This window comes from Pelobates fuscus, chromosome 13 (assembly GCF_036172605.1).
Source record: "Pelobates fuscus isolate aPelFus1 chromosome 13, aPelFus1.pri, whole genome shotgun sequence".
In the NCBI taxonomy this organism is placed as follows: domain Eukaryota; kingdom Metazoa; phylum Chordata; class Amphibia; order Anura; family Pelobatidae; genus Pelobates; species Pelobates fuscus.
In genome coordinates, this window is record NC_086329.1 from 32497100 (window position 1) to 32515062 (window position 17963).

A 17963-nucleotide genomic window follows, 5' to 3' on the forward strand; every position below is an offset into this window, starting at 1 on the left:
ATATATATATACTAAACTATTCCATACCTTGCGAGATATTTGTGTACCCAATGTCTATCTTAAAGGGAAACTATAGGGTATAATATGCATGTGGTTACTTTGGAAAAAAAAAAAAAAGCCCTTTCTAAACCTAAAATTTTAACTTTGTTTGCAGAACTGGCTTTCACAACCAATGATGGCTAATCATGTCCACTCACCTGTACGATAAAGTATGACAAATACTCTGAAGCTAACAGGGCAGAGGGTCAGTAAAGCAAATGGGGAGGAATAGACCGTGTGCGCTCACAGCAAATATAGCTTTAACTGCAGTTGATTTTCACCGGTAGAACATGTTTATCATATCATTGTCCTCTATAAATGGATGACCTTCCACAATAGGAATTTAGGTGTCTGAAAAGCCTTTTCTATTTAAACATGATTTACACATTGACTACATCAGCCAAGGCAACAAATTTAGTCCTATAATTCCAAGACAAACATTTTAATACCAAGAATATGAAAATAAAGTAAACACGAGAAACCACCATGAAAATAAATGCAATACAGATTAAAGAGAATTTTATTTCTCCATCCTGCTAAATACACAAATTTCAAATATATTCTGCTAATACATATTTTATTTTAATGCTTACTTATAAAAGATGAAATTATTTACCTAATTGCCTAAAGTATATGGTACAAATTGTATTTAATTTAGTAAATAAATATAGTGTGTGATAAATACAATAAAATTAAGAGTTAAGACATGACCATGGCTCGTTTATTAAACTGAACGTTGGCACCCGTTGTCTAAACAGACTTCTGGAGCAGAGTAGTTTTGCAGAGGGATTTCAAAGAGCAAATTCAAAGTTGTTTTGTGAATATTTGAAATAATGCACCTTTTAATATAGAACCTAAACACCGTTAACGAAAACTAGTCCTAAGGCAAGTAAAGTATATTGGTATATAGATATTTATACCTTGAACAATAACATACTAATGAAAAATACATTCCTGCTTTCACCAAAATATATAATTTTAAACATTCACATTGAGATTTCACAAGAAAAAATATTCATAATAGGCAAGGAGTTGCTGAGCTTTAATTCAAATAAGTTTAAAAAAAGAAAACAAAACACCCCTATATCTTTACAAAAGTCTAACTAAAAAGCAAGTGTGTATCTACACCTCTGCCAGGGTTGGAGATTTGTCAGTTTCAATGTTCAGATAATTTGTATTTGTAACGTGCGCATAAACCTCAGCGAAATAGCTGTGCGGACTGGGTATGGGAGGGTTGGTCATAATAATCGATTCCCCTGCTATTATGTACGAACCACTGATCACCTACACCAAGCACAGGCAACCTTCGGCACTCCAGATGTTGTGGACTACATCCCCCACAATGCTCCAACACCCACTACGCTGGCAAAGCATCGTGGGAAGTGTAGTCCAAAACATCTGGAGTGCTGAAGGTTGCCTATGCCTGAGTCCTAGACCATCAGGGAGGACAGAAAACCTCTAATGAATCCAGCCATTAACCCATGTATTTGTAAAAGGTTACCAAGCAATTGAACTGCTTTCTCACTGAAGTGGTTACATTGAATAAACCGCACCAAAATATTCCAGACAGTGGTTTTTTTTTTTTTTGTTTTTTTTTATTTAATCTTAACAGGAGTCCTCAGCTGCCCATGCTTTCTGTGCTGCTCGGGCTAATGTTTGGCTGAGAATTTTGGCTCAAACTATACTGTTGTGAATACGAATACAAAAAACAAGTCCTGCGTTCAAACTCCCACTACTCTTGGGCGGCAGCAACGACCATAGTACACATCAGCCCCATTAAATATAGTAAAAACCAAAGAAAAAAAGTTGCCTGCGCTCTTTCCCAAATCCCTTTGTATATTTAAACATGTAAGATTACAGTGTGTGTGTCTGTGTATTATGTACTTGCTTGTAACATATATAGTGTGGAATATAAATATGCGTATCTGACTACATGCTGACAAAGACATGATGCAGGGGCCATGGCCTTATTTGGGTGGGGGTCTGCAAAGTAAGCATGCTTATAACTGATAAAATAAATTCTGCACTCAAACTCCCACTACTCCTGGGAGACAGCAGTGACTATAGTGCATATCAGCCCTAAAACATACAATAAAAAAAATCAAAGAAAATAGTTACTTGAGCATTATCCCAAATCCCTGTGCATATTTAAAGATATGGAGGTTTTTTTAGTTACTCCAATGACCATTGGAGGGAAATGCCCACCTGCCACGTCAAGGCAAACCTTTTACGTGGGTCCTACACTAACCATTCACCTTGCTTCATCAAACTATACTGTTGCTGCCACCCAGGAGTAGTAAGAATTTGAGCGCAAGGGTACATTTTGTGTTTTGTATTTGCTTTTGTTGTATACAGTAGCCATTGATGGTATGAATTGATATGGCTAGAAGGAAGATAATCTGTCTTAAACATTACCTCCAGTGGGGACAGGGCTATGGGAAACCAGGGACTCTAATTCAGTACCAAGCTACTTGGGAATGGCTTAACACTGAATGGAGAGACAGTGGACGTCAAACACTATAACCAAGTCAATGAGATGGAATGGGTATAGTACTTCATATTCCTGGCAGTAGTGAAATAAATGACAAGTTGCTATTTGGTATGGCCAAGTTTATCAATGCATGCGTTAACAGGTAAAATGAAACACACAGTCAAGTTACAGATTGTAAATCATCGGTTATAGCATTAAAAAAAAAAAACCTCCACAAAAAACAGATGTTGCCAATAGTTAGTTTCCAGTGATGCATAGGTAGCCCTCTCCTCACATGTAGTTCTTGTGTTTTTATATAGTGTATATATTTTGTAAATTGTTGAATATCGATCTAAATAGCTCCTCACATGTAGTTCACCACGACTATACTGCAGTGCTAGAGTTAAGCCATCACTGACCTAGATTAAATGAACCTGTACATTTATCCACGTAGACATTTCTATAAACTCAACAAAAGCACAGATCACTTTTGCCTTGCAGATGGATATAAAGTGTAACTATTTACATTGTATGTAATTTGGCTTACATTAGGATTCTAAATTGTTAGAACCAATTTGTGATGACAGAATTGTGTGTGTTCTATTGCCTATTCCCATACTTGCAATTTAACCTGGGTGGTTAAGATCACTTCAGCTCTTTGGAGTGGTTTGGGTGCAGTGTCCCAGGTCCCTTAAACTAGAAAAGGAAGTTTTTGCAGTTATTAATGAACTGCAATAATTACCTTTCGGGTTGGTTCCACCGCTAGTTGCTGTCTACCAGACAGCCATTAGAGGGACTTCTAGTGGTTAGCCAGCTTTTAGTCACCTGACGCTGGACATCCTCACATTATGCATAACTGCTTCCAGCTTCCCCCGAATCCCAATAGGAAAGAATGGTATAATGCTTTCCTATGGGAAAATCCTAATGCGAGAACGGCCATTGCCGCGCATGCGCATTAGGTCTACCCTGCGGGCTGACCCAAGCCAGCACCGACTGAGGTAAGTGGCAGAAGGGGTTTTTAACCCATTCTGTATGGAGCTAGTGTTTCCCTTTAGGACTTTGTGTGATACAGGGACATTTGTGCTTGGTAAAGTTAAGATATTTTAATGTATGCAAAGTGCTGTTTTATATTCATTAATACACTTAAGTATCCACTGTCAAAACGTTTGCATCAAGTCGTGGCAACGGGCATGGAAGCCACAGCAAAGTTAGGCTAGTACAGACTAAAGTCATTAAATCACCTTTTTAACATCTTACTCTTATTTGCCAATTTATACTTTTAGGTCAGGAGCACACAAGACATTGCCGGTTACAGTAAAAAGACACTGTAAGGTGGATTTCTGTGCATTAATAAGTTTAAGTTTTTAACTCTACAAAAACCACATACAATGCTTACCCTTGAATAATCCTATCTTGCAGATAAAAAGTCTGTTATTATTTAGAGGGGGGGGGGGGGGGGGGGGAGTGCAAATTCCTCCCCCCGCCCCTTTTTTTCCCAAGTGTTCATAGCTCATAGTTTGCTACTGCTAATAGTTAGTGGGGGGTGAAATCTGATCTTTAGAATGTTTACATTTACAGTGCTTTGTACACAGAGTTTGAAAGCCTACTAGTCTTTCATACAGAGGTTTACAGACCTGTTCTCAATCCTTAGCACTGCAATATTAGCATTGCCAGGAGCTGTCTCTCGTGTGCGATTTTAATGTATGTGCAAATCTCCCCCTCCCCCCGTGTTCATAGCTTGCTAATGGGAAGGGGTAAGGATGCCAGAAATTAAAAAGCCAGCTATGCCATTTCTGTCCTATTTCAGTTAAATTCCAACACCATATATAGGCAGTCTGCCATAAAGAACCTATTACCACAAGTGGCAAGTTAGCTTTGTGCACATTGCATCCATCTACAGCTCCTACTTAATCTTTCAGTGTCCAATTCACATATCATCCTTGATTGGGGGAGGCTAAGCTAGGCAAGTAACATGCGGTTTTAAGCCCCTGAGCAAATGCAAATCTTCATACAATGGTGTTTCCTTATAGCTGGTGTATTGTCCAGCCATTGCAGATAAATGTGGGAGTATCCACCCTCGAGTGTCAATTTATTGATCCAAATCCTGCAGATCTATATCTATATACATTACCCTTAAGTTTCTAACACTTGTCAACAGCAATTTGCTCAGTAAGTCTTTAAGATCTGTAAGATGTGTACAGAATGCAGAGGGAAAATGACAGTGCAAGCAAACTCAATATTTACATGTGGATATAAAAAGGAACCATGTATAATTAATAGCTACTTTTATTGGCTGGATTCAAAAATACTCACTTATCACAATTGTGACAAATCTGCTTTATAGGTTTACAAAAAACAAAACCCACACCTTGAAAACATCTTCCAGTTTGGATTTTAACCATTGTTATATGGGAAAGGCACATAAAACGACACTGCATTTAGCATGCATATTGTAACAAATCTGATCACCTGCCCGGACGAGACGTGGCTGTAATGCAACGCTCACCAATCCAGCACACACAAACTGACTTTTCCTTTCATTCCTCAACCACACACTCCTTAATAAAATAATTAATGGGACAATCCAGGCACAAATGCAACTTCATCTAAATGAAGTTGTTCTTGTGCTAGGGGGCCCCTGGAGGCACAGTTACCTCAAGAGGTTAAAATGTTCTCAAATGGTTTTACCTCAACGTTTTTCTCCAGTGGCGATGTTCACTCCCCTCGGGCGGCATCCGGCTTCTGAATTTCTAGATTCAGGAAGCGTGGAGTACCACTGTGAGGGGTGCCACTGATTTGGCCAATTGAAGACTCCCCTTTCACTAGACTGGCTTGAGAAAGGTAGGTTTCTTTTCAAGTCAGATTAGGGAATGGGGAGTCACTGATTAGCCGAGAGCTGGATATCGTCGGTGTAGGCAACTTTGGGGTTAAACACCTCGAGGTAAGAATAACTCCAGGGGCCTTCTGGCACCATCACAACTTAATTTAGAGTAAGTTGTTTTGGTGCCTGGAGTGTCCCTATAATGTTGAAGAAACATCCTTTTCAAAACTGTTCTATGAAATGACATGATGCATCCAGTTCAAAATCTTTTTCATCAAATCTTTAAAAAAAATATTTAAATTAAAATGCAGTTACCCCAAAATTGCACATTAGAGTGTAATGATATTAGTTTTTAAAACAGACAGGACAATACATTCCAATTTAAAAGACCAACCAGCACAGCAGCTCTTTAAACAAAGTTCCATATTTTAAAAACTGTACATTTAAAAAAAAAAAAAAAAAAAAAAAATTAAGGTAAACTATGAAAAATGTGCAGCCATCAGATTACTCAATACCCTGCCTCAACCGGAATTTTAAAAAGGATTTATTTTTAAATGATGGATAAACAAAGCAGGTAGGGAGTCATATAGATTAAAGGGAATACATTTGCTAGAACTAGATTCCTGAAAAGCAGAAATATCAAATTATTTTTATACTTTACAGAAAATACAAACAAAAAGCACATTCATTTAGGTTTTTTTTTTCCTCTTTTATAACCACTCATCTTAAGTAAGTGTCACTTTTTTTTAATGTATGCACGTTTTTTTTTTTCTAAAAAGAAGAAAATGGGGGTGGGAAAAAAAAAAAATCTGCCCCAATACAGGATTTTTTAAATATATTCTGCTAGCGCTAACACAACATCCAAAGCAAAGGTCACAAAGTTCATGCATACAGCCTCGGTAAAGTTTAACCATTCTCTTTTTGTAGCGGCTCAATCTCAGAAGCAAAGGGTGCCATATGCTTATCTGTGTATTTACAGAGTGTAGCTCTTCGTGTTCCAAAGTCTGAGAACGCTGATGAAGATAATCAGTCTCTGGCCTCTTGAATGAGAGTGGAAGCAGTGTGTAGGTAATAAGAGATGATTAAGGCAGATATCACAAAGGGCTAGAAGTATTTGCCTTTTTGGTAAATAGCTGCTTGTCCACAAACAGGATGCAGATGGATTGGCTGAGGTTTGGTAATACCTGATTTCTTGGGCAAATAAAGTAGTCAACATTAAGTTTTTTGTGTTTTGTAGTTTTGTTTTTGTTCCCTCTTTTCTTTCTTCATGAGGCTGCCGTGTATCTCACATCAAGTACAGAGGCCTGGGGGGAGAAAACATCAGTGTTAGGCACATACTGTAGATATTAGGAAAAGAATGATTAGGTCAGTAGTGTTTCTTATGCTATACGCAATTTTGTCACAGAAATATTTTTTAAAATTATCTAATACCAAATAATTACTACACGTAGCCATGCAATCATACTAACTTGTTAAAAAAAGGCTTAATGAATAACAGTCCCTAAAAAATATCTTTTTGAACATTAATGCCAGCATTCCAGGGGTTTAACTAATCCCACCACTCTGATACAAATTCCCATGCAATGCCAGACAGACTATATAGCTAGAGCAGCATTGCATAACGAAGGCACATCTATCACTCCATTCCTATACTCCACTAACGTGCTATATGATTTATATTGTGCAAAGGTGCTACAATGCATCTGCTGTTGTTGCCGTGACAGAGAGCAGGAGAACCGGCTGTAGAAGGGTTGTCCTGCTGCCTGGTCTCCCATTTGAAAGCATTGATGTTTGTGTTAAAAATGGACAGGTGGGGAGTGAATATACATTTACTGTTGCTAGTACAATGTATCATGAAAGGTCCGCTTTAAGGTTTACCAGATTAAAGAAAGTTATTAGCTCACCCAGTGTTACAAAAACTGAAAAAAATGAGTTCCGGCTTTGTTTGGCATTGTAAATGTACACCAGCAAATTAATTCCGGGCATATAAATAGTAGTATACCCCCCCTCACAGTAAATTGGTCACGTTCAAAGCACTAGATTGCTTAAAATGCTAAAGGGTTTTCAAATGTCTTTATTTTAAGTCAAATGTGTGCCCTGTTTTTTGTTTTAGAACATGCCATCCAATTTTTTTTTCAGCTGGTAGTGCCTCTAGTAGCTTTCTGGCTGAAAACGTGTCTAACGGCTGCCAAACTAAACACTGCGGTTTCTCAGATAATGCACTGTTTACAATTGTAAGACAAAAGGGGCAGCCACTGTGCACCAACATGGTCATAGTAAGGTGTGGTGATTTTGGTGCCTCGACTGTCCCTTTAAGAATTCTACTGCAGTTGATGACTGCAACATAGTAGGTTATGCCAAGAATGTAAATCTGCTTCAAACAAATGTATAACTAAAGTCACTGTCAGTCTTCATTTACAAATTGAAAATGTATTCTACCAGTCTTATCGCTAATCCATTTGACAGCATCAGTCTGAATGTGTTGTCTTTCTTTTAACATTCATTGCTGAGTCTACTACTTATTCATTGCAACTACTTGGTGTTCGTTATCTGAATTCATACAGTGGTCTATATTCCTTTTTAGAACATGCCCTTCCCCGTAGTTTTGACTATTTCAGTAAGCACGGATTGCTTTTTAACCAAGGCAGACTTTTTTTCCCCAATGTGTTGTCTCCCTAACACGGCAAACAGTAAATCTTGTGTGTGCATAATACTTTGGTTCTGGATCTCGCCATACAAAATACATTTCTATAAGGCTTACCTCTTCCTCTTCGTCAGATGTTTTAAGAGCAGTGTCGGACATTTTTATAGTTTTCTGTGTGCTATCCCCATTTTCCTCAAATTTTCCATGTTCAGCCTCCCATTCTTGTAAAACTTGATCAATGTTGAAGCGACGTCGATAGTTGACAAAGAAATTTTTCACCTGAACCACTGACTTGTTTCCAATTACATCAGAGATGGCTTGGAAATCACGTCCATATTTGCGTATTGCTGTGAAATTAAAGGAAGGAAAAGGGTCATTACTGGAAGTTTGTTTTATTTATTTTTTTAAACTTGTTTTTCTTTTTAGTAAGTTTGTAAAACTTCAGATTATAGTAGTATTTTTGTCTTGCTCTCACATTCTCCCAAGTGTTATTGCAGCAGTAAAATAAGCTACTCCTATAATTTTTATATGTGCATTACCATTCTACATAATTATTATTATTATTGCAATTTATATAGCGCCAACAGATTCCGTAGCGCTTTACAATATTAAGAAGGGGATTTAACTATAAATAGGACAATTACAAATAAACTTACAGGAACAATAGGTTGAAGAGGACCCTGCTCGATCGAGCTTACATTCTATAGGAGGTGGGGTGTAAAACACATTAGGACAGGAATTTGCAATCAAATAAGGTGGACTGCCCTTTAGGAGAGGGCAAGAGACAGGTATGTGAGGTATTGGTTAGTCTTGGAGGCCATAAGCTATCCTAAAGAAATGGGTTTTAAGGCACTTCTTAAAAGATGCAAGACTAGGGGAGAGTCTGATGGCGGTAGGCAGGCTATTCCATAGGAAGGGAGCCGCCCGCGAGAAGTCCTGCAAGCGCGAGTTGGCCGTACGAGTGCGGACAACGGACAGGAGGTGGTCACGGGCAGAGCGGAGAGACCGAGAAGGGACATACCTATGGATCTGTGAGGAAATATAAGAGGGGCTAGAGTTGTTCAGTGCTTTATAGGTGTGAGTAAGTACCTTGAATTGACTCCTATAGCATACAGGAAGCCAATGTAAGGACTGGCAGAGGGGTGAGGTGTGAGAGAAACGACTAGAGAGGAAAATCAGTCTAGCAGCAGCGTTCATTACGGACTGTAGGGGTGCAGTACGGCTTTTGGGAAGACCAATCAGGAGAGGGTTACAGTAATCCATGCGGGAAATTACTAGAGCATGGACAAGCTCCTTGGTGGTATCTGGTGCAAGAAAGGGGCGGATGCGGGCTATGTTTTTAAGATGAAATCTACAGGATTTGGCAACATGCTGGATGTGAGGCTCAAAGGTGAGACCAGAGGTGAGACATAACATTAAATATATATATATAATCCCACTTTCACTGGGACACAGAGCTGAAGCTTTATAATTTTTCCTTTAACTTATTAAACAACCCCTCCTTTCTGTACCTTGTACTCCTAGAAGCTGTTCCTCTGTTGTCCATCTAGCATTAAACTTTTGGCTGACCTAAAGGGTAGAAAATAGACATTATTAATATGGATCCAGAATAGTTTAAATTCAATGTAATTTAACTCACGGAACAGTATTTTGCCAGCGTATAGTTTTATTAAAAACATTTGCAGAATTATTTACTAAACTGGGATTTCTTTGTCTAGTGAATGACCCGACATGTAGAGAGGACAGGAGACATAACAGTAAAGGGATGATGGGCATTGTATAATATCTGCAATGAGAACAGATTCAAACTCTAGCAAAATTTGCTTAGATTTTTATCAGTTGTAATAAATATTCAAACAAAGCGGATTGCTAAATCCAGTCAGTCAGTCATCTACACATATAGCAGCATCAGCCACCAAATCTATCTATATTTACACAAAGTGTTTTCAAGCCTACCTCGGGAATTCTGAATTCATCTATTCCACCCTGAAGTTGTTCCTTGAGAGCGCTATTTGTTTGTTTGATATTTTGAATCTGCAAGAGAACACTTCGTTAATACAGGTGTACATGGAGAAAAGCCTGAGAGCATTTCAGCAAATATTTCTTAGGATCGCCAAGCACTAATGTATTCAACTCCTCCAAGAATAAAAAAAATTAAAAAAAAAATCATGAAAAATGTAGCATGTTGCTTTATACAAAGCATAAGCCACCAATGTTTCCCATTTACTAAACACACTGAAAAATGATCCAGACACACAACTGATGTACGTGTTGTAGATAAACACGTACACACATCTCTACACAGTGCTAAGTTTAATTAGTCCATATTCTTGTCAATATCCAAGAGAACAGTTTGATGGTGCGTATTTACCTGTCGCTTTATTGAAACCAGCTCCATGTCCAGCTGTCTCAATACAGTTGTGGCAGCGTTGGAATTTGCAGAAACAGCTTCAACGTCTTCTTGGGAGAGAAACATTCCCTTTGGTGGTTTTCGCTTGGCTCTGTTCTTTGCTTGGGATGGGTGTTTTTCTTTTTTTACATGAGGGACCGTGTCATTTTTGGGAATCTGTGGCAAAAAATTAATAACAATCAAACACTCTGCCTAGTTGGTAGGTTTATGGAGACCATATAACAATGTTTTAGTGTGCAAAATACAACAAAAACTAGCTGTAGGGTCATTGCAAACTAGATATTTTGCCCCTATTAAAGTGAGCATGTTAAGAGGCTTGAGTACTCTAAAAGGGACACTGCAGGCAGCAAAACTACAACTATGGTTTTCAGAGAGCAACATCAATCCTCCAGATTTGTAAAATATACCACAATTTATAGTTTTGCATAAAATAAATCCCAGTACCATAAATACTGTGTTTGTCCACCATTTCCAATGTACAATGGTGAATGACACAGGTTTACACCATTTGCTATAAGTCTGCCAATAACCTCTACAATTACACGCAACTTTCTATTTGAAACATACCTCTTTCTTGGGTTCTTTCTGTGGTTCAACCTCGATTTCAGCTCCTGGATTTGTTCCATTAGCTTCTTCTATCTCATCACCACTAGGGAAAGGAGAAATTTTTAAAAAATTACAAGGAGAAAATGTATTTCCATCACAAAAACTACATTTAAAGGAATACTCTATTGGAATACAAGCCATATTTAGTCGGTATACCCAATGAAAACATGCATTTACTTACTGCATTTTTTTTTTTTTTTATTCTATTGGGACTACATCTAAAACCAGCTTGCAAAGACTGCAGTTTGTTCCATGGCCATACTACAATTAGCATATGTGCTCAAGCAGCAAGTTCGCACAAGGTCGCAGCTTTCCTATGCTTCTCAATGGAAGCTGAAGAAAACCTCTCTGGCTAACAACCTGGGAGGTGTTTCTGCTCTCTATTGAAATTGCCACTCTTAAAAAGGGTCACAAATATTACAGTCTCCAGACACATAAAGCACTTCAGTAAGCTGAAGTGGTCATTTCAAGGAAAACTAAGCAACTCCCCAATTACAGCTTTAGTGGTTAGATTGCTTAGAGCAGTAGTTTCCAAACCAGTCCAGGATTAGGGATTACCCAGTTGTGGCAAGATGTTTTGTTTTTTTCTTTTCTAAAAACACTTTGGACACAACTGGGTAATCCCTAAATCCTGGACTCTTAGGCGTACCGTAAGGAGTGGTTTGAAAACCACTGACTTTGATTGCCCTGGTTTGATATAAACAGATTGGTTCTTCCAGTTGGTGAGGGATTGTGCCACTCATCCGATCACTGGCTAGCAAACCTCCCTGGACTAAGCGCTGCCCAAAAAACTTAACAGAGATGAAGTTGTTATTGGAGTGGGAGTGTTACTTTAACCCCTTAAGGACACATGACATGTGTGACATGTCATGATTCCCTTTTATTCCAGAAGTTTGGTCCTTAGGGGTTTAAAGGAACACTTAAGCATCAGAAATAAAAACCTTTTTATTTGGATTGCTTGAGTATTTAAAATTTTAACTAGATTGTTGTCGGCCATACACTTTATTAAGGGCTAACATGGCTTCCTAGCACCTGGCTCTGACTGAAGAGAGAACCTCAGTGCTAATGATCTGCTGGCTGATCAATGCTTCTCACACAGCATGTACAGCTATGCTCTACTAGAATCATTGTCTTCTGCTTAGGGCCATGACACTAAGCTATCCAGAAGAGCGCCCACCTTACCATCTTACAGCTGTTAGGGTGAAATGCCATTTGTCTTGCAATATGCACTTTTATAAAGTGTGAACGAGGAGACACTATTTTAAGGTTACTCAAGTGATTTAGATGTTAAGTGCTTTAGAGCAGGGATCTTAACCCAAGCCCCCAAGATGGTGATATCCTAAAACTCCTGGAATTCTCTGAATTCTATAGATGGCAAAAGATCCGTTAGAGTTGTAGTTTTGCTACAGTTTGAGATTGCTGCATTAGAAGTTTGGAGTGCTTCCCCACAGCAAAAAAAAAAAACAAAACACAAAACATCCTTTATGCTATGAACATGTTCTCCTGAACCATGGCTAGCTTTTTTTCATAGAAAGAGTAACAAAACAAATGCTACTTTCACACAGTAAGAGAGGTGTCAGAAACAGTCTGGCTTGCTACAGTAAGGTAAAACAATGAATATAGTTTTGCAAGCTTAATGAACAGTAATGGCTTACCTTCCTTCACGTTCACGCTTCTGTTTGCGAGCATGGCGATCCATCACACTGGTTTTAGACCTAGTTTTTTTCCAGGAATAGTAAAACTTCACCAGACTAGCAATGGACTTATCGGGAAGCTGTAAGAAAATATAAAAAAGTATATCAGATGAATGGCATCTTCTATCAGGTGCAAGACAATACAGGGCAAATGAAGACTAGAAAGTTTAACGAGAATTCAAAGTGAATTTCAAATTTAAGGTCAAAATAGCTGAACTGGGGGGCCAAGCCTAACTGCCAAAGCGAACAGTCGCAAGTCACATAAGCTCTGGGGATTAAGCGACGAAAATACCATTTACAGGGGCTTTTATCCATCCTGACTGGCCCTCAGAGACCTCACCTGAATACCCAAACAACATGGGACGCAAGTAGAAAAAACCTAAACCCGATCGACCCAAACTGGGGATGAATATCGGCGACTTGTGGAGGATGGCATGAGTGGGCCCAAGATGGGCGCACTCTCGGGAGGCTGCTCCGATTTCTCGGACGACCTGTCCATTGAAGGGGATGAAGAACACCTACCAAGACTCTTGAGGCTGCCACCAAACCCGACTCCTCTCCGGTCACTACATCTGTCCTAAAAGGGGCTCCTGGCGGAACTGCAGATCACCCTACAAGCAAACATAGCCACAATACGCAGAGGGACGGAAGGCCGCATTGGAGCACTCGAGGAAACCTCACAAAAGGTCTCCCAACAAATAGAGTTCCTGGAACAGGCGGTGAGAGACCTGCAGAGGCAGAATCAAGCACACGAACGCTGCTTCATGGCACAGGAAGACAGCCGCGGGAACAATCTGAAAATCCGGGGGATCCCTGAAGAGGTCCCCGAGGCAGAACGGACACATCTCATGAGGAGAATGCTGGGGAACTTGCTGCCACCACGACAGGCCAAAGCCGTGCTGCTGGAAGGACTTTTTCGTATCCCCAAACTGGCCAAGGCACTTGCCACTGTCCCAAGGGACTTGATAATCCACTTTCAAAATGGAGCAGATAAGATGGCAGTCCTGACAGCACTGAGGGGGGGAAACCCCACTACCAATTTGAAAACATGTCCCTGGCGTTTTATGCTGACCTATCTAGCAGCACACGGGCCTGGCGGCGGTCCCTTAAGCCTCTTACCACCCTTCTACAACAGTAAGAAATCTGATAATGCTGGCTCATGTCTCGCACACTCCTTGTGACGCACGGAGACACCACATATCCTCTCCAGGACCTGCAAGAAGCAACAGAGCTACTAGGGGACTTAAACCTACCACAGGACTATCTAACCCGGACCCAGCCGAATGCCACTTCTAGGCCTCTGCACAATTGGGACCCAACCAGAGTCACTCCCTTCACCCTACCCAGAGAGGCACATGACGCAGGAATCTAGAATGTGTCAGCTATGTTTAGAGCCATTTAATTGACACCAATGTTATTATTAATGTTTGTTTTTTTCTACTGTACACCACACATGCCACTCCCCGCCTTGCCACACCACAGACGAGAGGCGTAAACCCCATAACTACCACCCTGCTTCAATGCAGCGCTGCCTGTAACACACCCCCCACTAGGTGCTAGCCTGTGCGGGGCAAGTCACCTAACACATCAAAGTTCTTGGCATGTGGTATTGGACTCCCATCCTCACAAAGCCAGTGGGCAAACTCCATTACCTTTTATGTTTTGCACAATCAATTTATACACACCACAAGTTTGCAACATCCTGCTATATGCTTAACATGCATTCAATTTTTCACTACTGTGGTTATCCCTCAGTGGCAAAGTGGGCAAGTTGTAGTCATGCTTACACGGTTGGACTTCCACTGATTAGGCTAAATATGCCTGGTTTATTCTCATCCTAGCCTGTTTATATACCATATGCCAGCTGTTTAATAGACAGACATGCGAATGTACTTTCAATAGCGGATTCATAGTTTACGATCTATATAACCTACTCATCACATTTAATGTGTCCAGAAGGTTTACCTAGTTATGAGCCAATATCGCAGTTTAACTATCTGGACGCACATAACGAGCCGGAATTAATCTTATTCTTAGCAATGCACAAACCTGTATATTTAGCCTGTTTTTATCATGCAAAAAAACAAAGTATTACCATGTCATTTATATGCTTCTCATATAAATATTTTTCCTTTCTGTAATGTTATGCATTTACCTAAATAAAAAAATAAAAAAGACTGACAAGCAAAATAGCTGAACTGAATCAATTCTCAAAGTCTGTTTTCAGTTTCACTACTTGTGCCTTAAAATTGGAAAGTCACTTTGCATTCTCACATTAATAAATTCTTCTCCAACACTACGGGATTGATTAAAGTCATTTAGTCCATAAACATCTACAGTGACCATAAAATACACATTAGACATTGTAAACAATGTAACCTAACACTCTATATTGGCAATAAGTGAGTTGTTGCATTTTAGGTGATCAATACTATGTTAACTTACCATTTGTTGAATTCTATGAAAGGTTTTCCCGTGAAAGCTAAATGCCTGCTCAAATAAAACCTTGTCTTCGACGGTCCATTCATCTGGAAATGGTGTAAAGTTCGGCAAATCTGCAAGTGATTTTTCAATATTGTGTTTATGCCAGAACAGCATGCCAAGTGCCTGAGAAAAACAGAACCCGGGTCAGTAAAAGAAAAACAGTGTAGGATTAAGAAGGTACAAAAATCATAGACATGCACAATTACAAACTCAGGGACAGGGCACCAGATGTGGGCTAAAGGTAGGGGTAGTTTTTATTTTCCTTTAATTTATAAGTCAGAATGAGAAGAGTTCTATATAGAGTAAAAGCACAAAAAGACTAAGGAAATGTTTACTGCTAGTTATTAAAAGGAAATGTAGGAAGTATACAATTTCACTTGACTTGTACAGTCGCCTAGATTGTTAATAGATAAACAAAAAACTTGCTAAGTAATACTACAAAATTACAATTAGCTTTTAACAAAGGTTATTAAGAATCATATTAAAATGGTCATCTTACCTGTTCCATGTTATATCCATGTTTTTCCTTTGCAACCGAAATATATTCATCCACTGAAAAAGTTTCGAAAGGACATATTTAAAAAAAAAAACAAAAAAACTAAATATCAAGTTGATTCCAAAAGATCATTATTGCCATCTAGTGGACACTGGTCATATCCGTCAACAGGATCCTATATAAAGACTGGTACTAAACCAAGCGATTTCCTGGTTCTGAACTTAAATGTGGGTAAAGCAGGCCTATCGACAAAATAACCTTTGTGAAAAAATGTTGCAATGGTTTAGCAATCTGACCAAATGCATTGTGTGTATATCTTGTCTTATAATATAAGCTATTAGCTTCCAGTTGGTTGCATATATTGTATATTTTTACATCCTTGTACTCAGAACTAGAATGGATTTTAAAACACAAAAGTTTTGGATTACATGCAAGTCCAAAGTCAAACAAAATAATACAAGCTCTTAAATGGACAGTCTAAGCACCATAACCACCACAGCACACCATACGGTTAAGGTGCCAGGAGTCCCATGGCACGATCCACAGTAAGTAGCCAAACTGTTTGACACTTTAACTGGGTCTCTCAGGCAGTTTAATATTGGCATTACATAATGACAGTATGTTTTTTTTTTTGTTTTGTTTTTTAAACAGATGGGGAAAAACGTCCCACAACAAATAAACCAGATTTTATATTCCAATTAACACGGGCACAATTGTTAAGGGCTTATGTTACCTAATATAGATCTATACAGGTATGTACACCTCCCCTCAAAGCAGTACCTTGGAAAACACTGGTCAAAAAAGTATGCAGTTTTACACAAACCAAATCAACTGCATGCTATCTTACCCACAGTCTTGGATATATCCTCAACTGAATATATTCTTTACATTGCATACCAGCATGGTGGGTTTTAGTATATACCCTACTTCATTCAGAGTTTTGTTTTACTTCACACTTGGGTTAGAAGTTAACCGTATTTAAATATGTCTTTACTGTGTTAGAGTAACTTCGTAAATAAATTTAACAATTCATTTTCTGGAAGGGGCATCAAATTTGTTTTGCATGAAAAATAGAATTCATTATTTTAATTTTTTTAAATTCCTGTAAATACCAAGATATACCATCAGCCCTGAGCTAATGGAGAAGTATTATAATCTCATTCGGGTCTATGGAATCTGTACTGATGTAAATACATTGCTTAAACTTCACATTAGGCACTGTTTGACTCTTTGCAAAAATTAGTTATACTACACCTAGTTAACTATGTACCAACTGTAACGCTTAGGATGGTTGTGGTGGACAAGGCTGTAGCATGGAGGAGAGAAAGACTAATGCATGGCCAAAACACCCCCAGTTTGATAACTATGCTAAAGAGGTTTTTAAATAAACACTGTAACAAGCCCTCCTGGAAATTAAATGCAGCTACATCCATTGCTTTAAAGCTGCAGTCAATCTATGTAATGCATAGAAATAAAAATGGTATACTTACATTTGGCCTCTGAGAGATTCTGGTTGGGTGACCATACCAACATGCCAGGGTTCTCACGCTCCTGGCAGGCTTTTGCAACTTCTGTCAAGGGACAAAGAAAACAAAGATTCAATTTAAATCTAGAATATTGTGTGTGTGTATATATAAATAATTAACATAGTAATACATATTAGATCTGCTATGAAATAAATAACAAAACTGCATGACTATCCTAATGTAATTTAAACAATTATTGCTCGTATTATATATGCATTATATAATTTACACAGCACCAACATCTAAAGCAGGGCTTTACAATTAGAGAAGGCAGAGATATATCGTTAGGAGTCATTCCAAAGGACACTTACTGGTAACGTGATCTGACTGGGTCACATTGCATTACTAGGCTAGCATAATAAAACTGATGTTACTACTAACTGTACACTGTGAAGATGAGTGTTTCCCTTGCCTCAAAAATAACAGAGAGGAAACTTCCTGTATGGCCTTTTTCTTTTTAAAGGGACACTATAGTCACCTGAACAACTTTAGCTTAATGAAGCAGTTTTGGTGTATAGAACATGTCCCTGCAGCCTCACTGCTCAATCCTCTGCCATTTAGGAGTTAAATCCCTTTGTTTATGAACCCTAGTCACACCTCCCTGCATGTGACTTGCACAGCCTTCCATAAACACTTCCTGTAAAGAGAGCCCTATTTAGGCTTTTATTGCAAGTTCTGTTTAATTAAGATTTTCTTATCCCCTGCTATGTTAATAGCTTGCTAGACCCTGCAAGAGCCTCCTGTATGTGATTAAAGTTCAATTTAGAGATCGA

The 17963-nt window shown here is 38.8% G+C and overlaps 1 protein-coding gene across 1 annotated transcript in view; it reads right to left on the minus strand.

Annotated features, from left to right (window-relative positions):
• Positions 1-4779: 4779 nt before the first annotated feature.
• The window catches only part of RCOR1 (REST corepressor 1), a 30451-nt gene continuing 17267 nt past the window's right edge, over positions 4780-17963 (minus strand). Inside the window, exons 3-12 of the mRNA XM_063439763.1 lie at positions 17155-17235; positions 15668-15720; positions 15130-15291; positions 12646-12764; positions 10952-11033; positions 10346-10540; positions 9931-10008; positions 9486-9543; positions 8092-8321; positions 4780-6634 (exon numbers count right to left, since the gene is read on the minus strand). Of these exons, the coding sequence (XP_063295833.1) occupies positions 6596-6634; positions 8092-8321; positions 9486-9543; positions 9931-10008; positions 10346-10540; positions 10952-11033; positions 12646-12764; positions 15130-15291; positions 15668-15720; positions 17155-17235 (1097 nt within the window). The 3' untranslated portion in view covers positions 4780-6595. The remainder of the gene's footprint in view (positions 6635-8091; positions 8322-9485; positions 9544-9930; positions 10009-10345; positions 10541-10951; positions 11034-12645; positions 12765-15129; positions 15292-15667; positions 15721-17154; positions 17236-17963) is intronic.